Source organism: Lepisma saccharinum, chromosome 17, assembly GCF_977018435.1.
Source record: "Lepisma saccharinum chromosome 17, izLepSacc3.1, whole genome shotgun sequence".
NCBI classification, from domain to species: Eukaryota; Metazoa; Arthropoda; class Insecta; order Zygentoma; family Lepismatidae; genus Lepisma; species Lepisma saccharinum.
This window is the reverse complement of record NC_139245.1, coordinates 61,365,682-61,377,664: the sequence shown is the minus strand read 5'-3', so window position 1 is coordinate 61,377,664 and position 11,983 is coordinate 61,365,682. Positions and strand designations below refer to the sequence as shown.

General features: G+C 35.6%; 1 protein-coding gene across 1 annotated transcript; it reads right to left on the bottom strand.

The window, feature by feature from the left end:
- Positions 1 to 1,005: 1,005 nt before the first annotated feature.
- LOC146001322 (uncharacterized) lies at positions 1,006 to 10,045 on the bottom strand. Its single transcript, XM_083138634.1, has 2 exons — positions 9,613 to 10,045; positions 1,006 to 2,512 (listed from the first exon to the last, which is right to left on the bottom strand). The coding sequence occupies exons 1-2, from the start codon at positions 10,017 to 10,019 to the stop codon at positions 1,081 to 1,083; spliced, it is 1,839 nt and encodes a 612-aa protein (XP_082994760.1). The 5' UTR covers positions 10,020 to 10,045; the 3' UTR covers positions 1,006 to 1,080.
- Between the last annotated feature and the right edge of the window lie 1,938 nt (positions 10,046 to 11,983).

The following is an 11,983-nucleotide window of genomic DNA, read 5'->3' as shown; positions in this document are numbered from 1 at the left end:
TGAAAACTTTTACATCACCTTGCTATAGAAAATGAATATTTCCATAAAAAGGTTCATTTACTACTTGAACAGTGAGTCGAATTTAATATTTTTAAATTTGTACGTTTTCAGTCAGTTTTGAGTCCCATTAATATATTCTCAATATGTTTACTTAGAGTTTACTTCAGTTTTGCAATCCATGTCTCAGGAGTCATGCACAAGATAAGCTATTTTCAATTATGCATATACGTATAACACAGTTTTATGCATTTACGAACATAGCAAAGATTGGCCTAATAACAAGTGAAGTCATAGTTTTTATTAGTCTATGAAATGCATAGTGTTTAGTACAAAGGAACTGCTTCTCATCAGAAATAGGAACGTATAGTATGTATTTTTACTTACATATTATTTTAAAGTTCCACAGATATAAGTCGTTAGCGGCGTGTGACATAAAAGAGATGTAAACCAATGTTTAATCAATTGTGTATTGGAAGTATTGAAGTATAATGTACATATAAAGAGAGCTGATTCATGGAAGCCTGCATGTTACTCAACTTATGTATCATTCACAAAATGTATTAATAATCTAAAATATATAAGAGTTGTTAAATATGATTAAGAGTTAATTTTTACTTTGTTTCTTAACCTGAAGATATACAATTCTAAGACAACGTCACATAGTTGTAATTAGATTTTATCCGTCATGCTACATATTGGGTGCCTCGAAAACTAATTTAAAATTCCTCTTTCTAGGAAATTGGTACCTACATGCTGGAAGCATCAATGAGGACAGCCTGAGAAGTAGGGGTCCATGCTTTATGTGGCATCGTGGCTGTTGATCCTTGAGTGGTCCCAGCCAAAGAAGGTAAGTTGCAGTCTGATGAAAGAACCACTTAGTAAGGTGAATGAACTAATGGATTGCGACAAAATTCTTTACATTACAAAATCTTTTTTAATTTCTCATTTTTCAAATTATTTATTGCACATAAAATACATGCCAGAACATAAAAGGTTTGTGTCTAGTATGAAACCTTGAATATCTTGAAATAATTGGATTCTGTTGAAAAATATAGTAAATGTTGAATAAAAATGGGACTTTTAAGATGTATGAATTCCTGAATGTCGTCTAAGATCTCCCTTCTGTACAAATGATTTGTTACATGTTGCACACAAATAGGGCTTCTCTCCAGTGTGAATTCTTAAATGTCTTACAAGATCTATATTCCGTGTAAATAATTTGTTACATGTTGAACACACGTAGGCCCTCTCTCCAGTATGAATTCTTAAATGCCTTGCAAGATGATCCTTTTGCGTGAATGACTTGCTACATGTTGAACACATGTAGGGCCTCTCTCCAGTATGAATTCTTAAATGTATTGCAAGATTTTCCTTCCGTATAAATGATTTGTTACATGTTGAACACTCAAAGGGTCTCTCTCCAGTATGAATTCTTAAATGTCTTACAAGACCTGTATTATGTGCAAATAATTTGTTACATGTTGAACACATGCAGGGCCTCTCCACATTATGAATTCTTAAATGTTTTGCAAGATCTTCATTCTGTGTAAATGACTTGCTACATGTTGAACACATGTAGGGCCTCTCTCCAGTGTGAATTCTTAAATGTATTGCAAGATTTTCCTTCTGTGTAAATGATTTCTTACATGTTGAACACTCAAAGGGTCTCTCCCCAGTATGAATTCTTATGTGTTTTGCAAGACTTTCCTTCCACATAAATGATTTGTTACATGCTGAACACTCAAAGGGTCTCTCTCCAGTATGAATTCTTAAATGTCTTGCAAGATATTCCTTCTGTATAAATGATTTGTTACATGTTGAACACATGTAGGGCCTCTCTTCAGTATGAATTCTTAAATGTTTTGCAAGATTTTTCTTTTGTATAAATGATTTGTTACATATTGAACACTCAAAGGGCCTCTCTCCAGTATGAATTCTTAAATGTTTTTCAAGATTATGCTTCAACGTAAATGATTTGTTACATGTTGAACACATGAAGGGCCTCTCCCCAGTATGAATTCTTAAATGTCTTGCAAGATCTTCCTTCTGTGTAAATGACTTGCTACATGTTGAACACATGTAGGGCCTCTCTCCAGTATGAATTCTTAAATGTTTTGTAAGACATTCCTTCTGTGTATATGATTTGTTACATGTTGAACACTCAAAGGGTCTCTCCCCAGTATGAATTCTTATATGTTTTGCAAGACTTTCCTTCCATATAAATGATTTGTTACATGTTGAGCACTCAAAGGGTCTCTCTCCAGTATGAATTCTTAAATGTCTTGCAAGATCTTCCTTCTGTGTAAATGATTTGTTACATGTTGAACACATGTAGGGCCTCTCTCCAGTATGAATTCGTAAATGTTTTTCAAGATCATCCTTCCATATAAATGATTTGTTACATGTCGAACCTTCAGTGTTTGAAGATTTTGTAGATTCTCCTTCCCTTGTAGATTCTAGATTAGTTTCACTGGTCTTTGATATAGAGCTGAATGTTCTTGCTAGTGTCGAGCTGCAAGAAAGAAATCCTATTTGAAGCGATTTGGGTCTGAAATTTTGATTTGAAACATAATGAGTGAAAGATATAAATATGTAGCATTATCTAAGAATTTTTTTTGAAGAGCACATCTAATTTCTAATTGATATATTAACATATATACCAGTGATAACCTGGAAGGAGATATAGGTTATTAACCCTTAAGTAGGCATGTGGGGGTAAATTTGACCTCCAGGTAGATCCTTTTATGCCCCAACATTTGTGGGCTGGTGACACTGCAAGCCTCCTAGTACCTTCCTAAATTAGTCTAATTCACATGTCAAGATCGCTTCCTTCAATATGTGAGTAACTGAAACAAGGTGAAACTGTTCCAAATTTGCTGAGGTCAAATTTACCCCTGTGTGCCTGCTAACGTGTGTGATTTTTTTGTAGCTAATGCTTTTAAAACTTTTGCTTACTGTGCTTTAGGAGTGAATCATTTTATCAGGTTTTTCTTGCTGTGTTTGGTGACCACATTTTAAACTTGATGTTTTATTTTTTAAGAAATCCATCAAAACAATCGCGTATAAAAGACATGTGGAGTGCATATGGCGGCAGTTAGTGGATATTTCAAACGTGGATGAACATACTTCATCTGAAGTGTTTCAAGATGAAAAACTGACTCAAGAATCAGATCGTGTAGCAAGAGATCATGTAAGAGAGACAGAACATGATAGTAATTATGAGATAAGTGGTGATGAAGAGAAAAATATCCTGAACGAAGATGGACATTATTTACTAGGAAAAGACAAGATAACTCACTGGGAAAAGTTTCCTGCCCATGTTCGAATGTTTGTACACAAAGTATTAACATTTTTTTGGCTTCCTGGACCATGTGCAGCTGCCAAAATTACCAAGTCTGCTATCAAGACTTTATAGCTTTTCATAAATGGCACTACTGTAAGAATCATTGTAGAAAATGCAAATTGCTACCAAGAAATGATACAGAGAGAATTTAAGGAAAAGGATGCCAAATAGACCAAAGCAACAAAAGTAAAAAATCAAGTTTATGTGACGTATTATACAGGGTGGCACAAAAAATTATCCCTATTTGTTTTTTTTATTTTTTCACATCTGAGATGAAGAATGGCATCATGTGTGTCAACAGCAGTTACAATAGCCATTGGAAATTTGGATCATGAAATGTGAAGCATAATTCAAGGTGTTACCACTAGGGATCTAGGGTAGACAACATGGCAGACTAAGGAAGACTTGCAAAGCAACTGCGATCTGCAACTGTGCTATTTTTTTCTGAAACAAAAAGCACTGTTGTGACTAAGACGCTTTTTCATGCACATTTCCATATTTGGTGGGCACCCTCTAGAAAGGCGATCCACAAACGGCATGAAAAGTTTCAAATGGAAGGACCAGTACTGGAATTGAAACGTGATCGTTCGAAACATGTTTGCCTTTGCCTGAGGATACTGAAGCTGTTTGAGTCGCTATGCAGAGGAGTCTAAGCAAATCGGCTAGAAAAGCAGCAAACAATACAACTAGGGATATCAAGAAGTTTATATACGTAAAATATATATACCTAAATATATACGTAAAAGATTTCCATGTTATAAAAATAAACAAATGAAAAGAAACAGCAGAGAATGGTTGGGCTGAGGATAACAATGCAACACTGAACTACTTTTTGTTTTCTGAATAGGCACACTTTCATTTGGATGGTGGGGAAAAAGATTTTCCTAAAAAAGGAGCAATATTTAATGGTAGTTTTTCTTGTATGTACACATTGCTTGCATTGTAGAATTATTTTCATGTAGTTTACGGTTATAACAAGCATAAGAAAACAGTTTTTCGATTGTGACGTTTCAGGAGAACACACACTTTCTTCATCAGACATTTATTTTCATTTTGAATAAAGATAAAGTTATACCAACCGTTAGCAATTTTTCAAACAAAAATAATCCGTTATATTATGGATGTTGTCAATGTTACGTTGTTGTAATATAGCAACCTAACTGTGAAAAGAAGCAGTCTGTTTTATTTTTATTTGATATATTTTTTTACAATGTAACATTGACAACATCTATTATATAACGGATTCTTTTTGTTTAAAAAATTGCTAACCATTGTTATAACTGTATCTTTAGTCAAAATGAAAATAAATGTCTGATGAAAGGAGCGTGTGTTCTCCTGAAACGTCACAACGAAAAACTGTTTTCTTATTCTTGTAATAACCGTAAAATACAGGAAAATAATATTTAATGGAACTGAGAAGACTTATGGTTCAAGCTTGCAGTGGAATTATGGAACTCATGTGTCGTAAGGTAATTGGTAACATTGGTGTTTCCTTGACTGAGGTTACCAATAACAAAGGTGGTCATATTGAACATGTATTGCAGTAGTATATTTTTCCAAAATGTAACCTTCTTGTGATGTAGGTTTCGTTGAAAGCTTCTTTATAATATAGGTGTTATCTAAAAACAAAATGGGGAATCATTTCATGCGCCACCCTGTATGATGTAGGAAAATAATACAATCGTCACATTTAGTTAGTTGTATTAAAAAAATGATCGTGAAAATTGATATGCATTAGACCTCAGTTTTTCAATGAAAAATATTCTAATTAAAGATGTGCATTTTCTTCTTTAAATTTGACATTGCTAAATTTACACAAACATTTGATGTGTATCATCATTTTTTTTTCTTTTGTATTTACTATTATATACTTGCCTCGTTAATAGAGTTAGATTTCACTATTGCAATGAAGGATTATGTACTGGTGAAAACACAATGTCTGTTTATATTATATTATGAAACTAATTGCCACTCTTATTTACATTTGAAAACTACTTTAAGTTGTTAAAAATGGTAAATTTAAATACATAAAGATTGTCTATTATCCACATGAATTTTACTATATTACACATAATATTTTATGTTTGGGGGTCAAATTTACTCTCAAAAGATGAGAGACACGCACCTGGATAAGGGTTCAAGACAATTTATGACAGGATATTTGAGAAAAAGTGTGCTACTACTTCACATGGTTTTAAACTTTCTTATGACAATTCCACAATGAAAATTACCAATTAGTAAGTAAAACACAATTATTCGACATTTGAAAATGATACAAATGATGAAGAACGAAATATTTTTTGAAAATAAAAATACTGTTTGTATAGCACTAACAATACCTTCAAGTGCAGTATATATCTCTCTTATGGTTTTCATTGTAGAGTCGGTCAAAATTTGGGTTGTGCAACTATTTAAACGCATTGTATAAGGCATTCCATATCTGGAGTACCCCATTATTCTTGCAAGGTGAAGCACCCTAAAATATATATTTGCATTTGATGTTTTAAAATGTCTTAAAACAATTGCCATGATGATAATAAAAGCACATTGGTTCTTTGCAGTAACAATATTAAAGATGATGGAAATATTCTAAGCCTGCTTTCTCTAGGTCTATTTGAGACTGATTGCTTAATACTAAGTTATTCTATGTTGCCTTTCTGCCAATTTTGGCAAATCACAACAATGAGGATGAGTGATGATATTATGAAATTGCTCAAGCAACACTCACGAAGAACAATCATCTCCAGCCCAGGATTCAAAAACTCGGGACCCATGCCACTGTGGAATGCTGCGGTAACAAGTGCGCCACAAAGGTTCGCAATTAGACCTACCTGAATTGAAATTGGTATATTTTGGGAATCTCGTACACACAGAATAGTGCCAAGTACAGACTTTTTTACAATAAAGTTATGTTTTATTTGGTACATTAATACAGAATTTATTACAAACATACTCTTATTGGAATACAGACATTGGCGTGTCCAGAGGGGTGGCTGGTGGGGATCAGAAACCCCCTCTTTCCCAGAAAAAAGAATTTAAAAGGCAGGAAAAAACTGCAAGGAGATGGCTGGCTACTAAAAAAATGTATAGTCCCCTCCCCCCCTTCGAAAGTCTTTGGTATGCCACTCTATATAGAGCTTGGTAGAATTTTTTTTTAGCCCACTTTATGCACATTAAGGCTAATTGCGACTGGGGACTTGCAGTTTAAAGTGGGATCTGAACATTTCGTACCTCAACCTTGCATCAAACCCAGAACACCTTGATTATAAGGAGGCGACATTACCACTACGCTATCCATCAAAGGAGAAAAATGTTCCACAACTTCTCAAGGCATGGACTGCTCCACTGGGAACAAAGAAAGGGAGGAGAACGGGCTGTCCCATATTCTGATAGGGGAGGAAGTCTGATAATTTACATTGATATTTCTTAATATTTTTTTTTCTCGGGAATGGAAAGAGGCCTCATTTTTTTTTTATTTTCTTTTCATTTCCATGTATTAGTACAATTATTCAGCTACAAGATGGCATACTTAGTTTATTTTTTGCTTGATGCTGTTTTGAGATATGCCTAATTCTGAAGTTGTGGATTTCGCAATTTTTTAGTATTTAAAGGGGGATATATCAGCTAACAGCATCAATATCCAAGTAGTGTGCTATACCATGTAGCCTGTTCTAATAGTGAGCTTCAATGTCCAGTAAACAAATCTTTGGGGTACTGTTGCTGCACCAGAGAAAAATCAAACAAGCTGAGCAGAAGCATTTCTTGGGGAATGCATAAATACTTAAAGATATAACATAATCTTACATTACATTATTACAACACTTTGCACTCGGTAAATAACAAGAAAAAAAGAAACAGGAGAAGGCAGGATTTGAATCTACGATGTTTCATTCTTGATGAAACACTATAACAGGGGGACTAACAAAACTGCTCCATGAGATTACTAAGGAGAAACTGTGTAAAACATATTCATGTCAGTGGAAAAAAACTTGTGCCAGACTTGTGAACCATTTTTCACCACAGATCAAGGAAAAGTCGCAATTTACAGAATCGTGCAGTATTGTGCAAGATATCTTTACTGATATCTCACCTAAAATTGTACGAAATTTGCCTCATTGCATTCAAATGTAACAAAAATTATTTCCAGGTGGAAGAGAACCTGTTCAGTGTTTCAAACTGCACAAATTTTTGTGCCACTTATTTTATATTTGTGAAATAGTTAACACACAGCAAAGGGACTGGCAAACTGCATTTGATTTATTTGATAACCTCCACAATGTGTTTCCACAATTTTACACCAACTAGTCAAGACAGATATATATATATATATATATATATATATATATATATATATATATATATATATATATATATATATATATATATATATATGATATTGCACTAAGCATGGAAAAAAAAATCAACTCCCAAGTTTAAAGAAATTGGTCGCATATAACAAGATTCCTCCTGAAACAATCTTCTCATGAAATAAGTTTTCTTCTGTTGTATTAATTCAAAACAAGTTTGCTGTTGATTAAAAAATTGTTTAACATGTTTACAATATAAATAGCATTGCTCTTTTTTTGGGACAAAAGTAAAGTTTTGCCAACACTAACCACCTTGAGTTGTAGCTACAAAACATTAGCTTTCAAGCTAATAAAAGTATCATTTCCAAGGTTGTTGTTGGCAAAATTGATATTTGCATAGAAGCTAAAATGGAATGCTGAATCTTGTGATGCATCTGCAGGTTTTTTTTATTTGCTATATTTTAGTAGCAATTTAATCTTACAATATTGAGATACAACTTAGGGGCAAGTGATCGATTGTTTCTCCTAGAACAGTGGTTTTCAAAGTGTGCACCTCGGCACCCTGGGACACCTAGGCTGGCTTACAGGGGCACCGCAAAATGTTCCAATATATTCAATCATGATGTGATGTTTTCAAATATGTGCTTATTTAGTACTTTTTACACATAAAATATTTCTGAATTGTAAATATGTGTCTATTTCTGAACTTAAGGCAAGCAACCTAACCACAGTAACTGAGCGTTGCAAATATTAGATAGGCATGCATTCTGATTTGGGTACCGTGGGAAAATCTTCAAACACTAAGGGTGCCGTGAAATGAAAAAGTTTGAGAACATGCACCCTAGACTATAGTGATGAATACTTTTAAATCAGTGAACTTAGATGTGTTTTTTAACCTAATATTCACTTCAAGGTACACAAAACACAATTAGCACAGACATTTGGTCCAAAATGTGATCCACATAGGAAAAATGTATTCCAGAATATTTTCACCATTTTTTAAAATCTGAAAACCTGGTTCTATACACACTCAAAAGTGAAAAGTTGTGTAAGTGCAAATGGCACAAAACCAAATATTAGAATCCTAAAAAAAAAGTAAAATTAATCAAACCTAACACACCTAACCTAATATAAAGTAAAATTATGATTGGCATTGAACATAACAACATGAATGTCTTAGCACTTTTTAATCTAACACTCCCTAAGAAGAGAAAAACAATTATCTGTTAGAAAAGTATCTTCTAAATTCTGAATTCTGTCTACAAGTTACATGCTGACCAGTTGTAAAATGGTTGCCCGTGGTGTGGAATAAGCATCTTGCGAGAGTAGGTTGATCATGAGTGCGCAACATCAGTTTCATACACACTTTCATTAAGATCCAACATCTAAGAACTCTATTGTATTAGTGCTGAGGTGCAAACCATTGAAGAGAACATACTGAAACCTGTCTGGATAGAGTTAGATTACCATATTGACGTGTGCAGAGTAAAGAAGGGTGCTCATGCACACATTGACATGGGTGTTCATTGTGAGTGTGACTTCATCACTCATCTTCATTGTTTAAGCCCTACACGCAAGAATTCATAACTCTGTCCATATATGCTTTGGACTCCATCTGTGGGATAGCATGGGTTGGAGTCTGCCTGGATTCTCGGTTTGTGTACAGGGACCAGTGGCAAGCCACCATCGTGACGAAATTGGGGAGCTACGAGTGAGTAGCATAACCAAGTCCCAAATATCTCCTTCAACGGCTGAGGGTTCAATGTGCCAACCACACATCACCCCATTACCGGTTAAAGATCACCACACCTGTAGGTATGATTGTGGGAGGGAGACTGGAAGTCAGGATAAGTGCCAAGGCCCTTCCAGGGCCGTGGAGTCACATGTTACATTATTTTATTATTATGATTCAAGTATTGTGGTACTCGATTTCATTAATTTGAATATACTTCATGCACTCACCTTTCTGTCTCTGCAGATGGACCTTCATGTTCAATTGTGAGTTCACTCTTCACATCTTCAGGGTCTACATTAACATTGTCACTCTCATCACTTTTGCATCTAACAGCAACAAACTTTGCAATGTCATCAATCGTATCCAAATCTTTACTATCCTCCTGCAAAAATGCATTCATCCCAGCACAAGAGTTCAAGTAAATGTGAAAGGAGCTACGAGCAAAATCATTTGGCTCTTCGACTTTCATTTGTCCCTTCTCTGGTTCAGATTGAATAACTGATGATGATGATGCTGGTGGCTGCCAAGTGTTTTCTTCGGTTGATTCTTCATTTGGTTCACTCTTGATTGAACAACTCATGACGTCAGGTTCTATCTTCAGTAGGTTGGACAAAGAGAGATTGTAAAACTCCATTAGTGTTGATGAAGATAAGGCACTTGCTATCTGAAAATACATTTTACACACAAACATCAGATGGTGTTCTAATTGAAGACAATATACAATACATACATAAATATATATGCATGTATGTGTGTGTGCAACAAGTAAAAAAGGAAAGTGGAAACATGCACCAGAAACTGGAAAAATTCAAATTTTCGCAGATGCGAGTGACATCTTCAGTGGTAGAAAAAAAATTGAAGTTTTGTTAACGTGATGGTTAGGTTGCACTCATGGCTGATGTGTAGTCCTTCTCATCCTTTTCATACTGACGTGTTGGCAGATTCGCATAAGGAGAGGATGATCGCTACCCGGAAACAATAATTGAAAGACATATTGTGATGGTTGGTATGGATGGCAAAGGTTAAGTCCAGGTTGTGGGTGGAGTGACAGTTGTTGATCCTGATGTTGAGGGTTGTGAATTATTCCCCCAGGAAAAAGACACCACACATGTTCCAGGTGAGGACACAGAGAAGGTTTGAGGTGTGGTAGGTCCCTTTGGGGTGGAAGGTAAAGGATATCCAATGTTGACCAGGTTTCATGAAGGCCGAAGTTGTAGTTCAGTCAGGAGATTGGTTATGTGTTCAGGTGTTGTCTCCTGAGGGACAGATAGAATGGGATGGCTTTCTTGGCGTGGAATGGGTGGGAGCTGGAGAAGTGTAGGTGTTACAGATGCTTGGTGGATTTGGCATGTATGGGTATTTCCAAATGACCTTCCTCAATGTGCATATGCAGGATGGCAATTTGGATGGTGCAGTGGGCCCAGGTGAACTTGATGGAGCAGAAGTGGTCGAGTTGGTCCAGGAAAGTGCATAGGGATGGTTCTGCATGTGTCCAGAGCATTAAGATGTTGTCTATAAAATGGAACCATATGAGTGGGTTTTAGTGGTTGGGTTTAGGAACTCTTCTTCGAGTTTGACCATGAAGAGGTTGGCACAGGATGGAGCCATTGTAATGGCCATGGCTGTGTCTCGGATTTATAGGTCATGTTGGTCTTCAAAGGTGGAGCTGTTGCACATGAAGACAAGGTGGCTTGATGGATGAAGAAGTTAGTGCTGGGGTTGTGGGGGTTTTCGTCTGCTGCTGAGGAGGTTGAGGGCTTTGATTCATTTGGTTTATTTTAATTCATTTTCTGTCACTTTTGGCTAATCCTGACAATGAATGATATGTTGAAATTGATGAAGAGACACTCACAAACGACATCCATGCCCAGGCCTGGATTCAAACCAAGGGCACTTGGTGTCATAACACAATGTGCTAACTACTCCACTATGGAGGGCAGCCAGAGTACGAGGGAAATATATATGTTGGTGTAAAGGGAAGTTACATCGATGGTAGCAAGGATTGTTTTGGATGGCAATGGTGTAAGGATGTTGATCTTTCTGGAGTAAATGGTTGGTGTCATAAAGATAGGAGGCAGATCATTTGCAAGAGGCTGGATATGGAAATCCACAAATACTGAAACTTCTTTGGATGGTGAGTTGTAGCTGGGACCTAAGTTTTGATATGTGCAGTCTTTAACTTCTTACAAACTTCTCAATAAAGGCCAATGAATGCCACTAAATGTAGTCTTCACTCTTTCATTAATGTGTAAGGTAATGGAGGTGCAAAAGAAAATGACTGGAAACCAGTCACAGGAGGGGCACCTACCAAGTTCATTAAAAGCACGATGAACTGACAAGATAAAAGCTCCATATTGGCTACATATGTACATATCAGCTGTTGCAAGGATAGGAAGATTTTTAAGAAAGAATTGTAATACCTCTTCATTTCAGTCATCTATTGGTCATATTTCTGATATAACACCAGATGTTAGAGTAAGTACATTATGTTAGTAGATGTTAATATTACTGTGTATGAACAGATTAGTAAGGACAATTGGGATAATTGTGTATGGGAATTATGTACACAGTGTATTGTGAATCGTTTGCATGAGATAC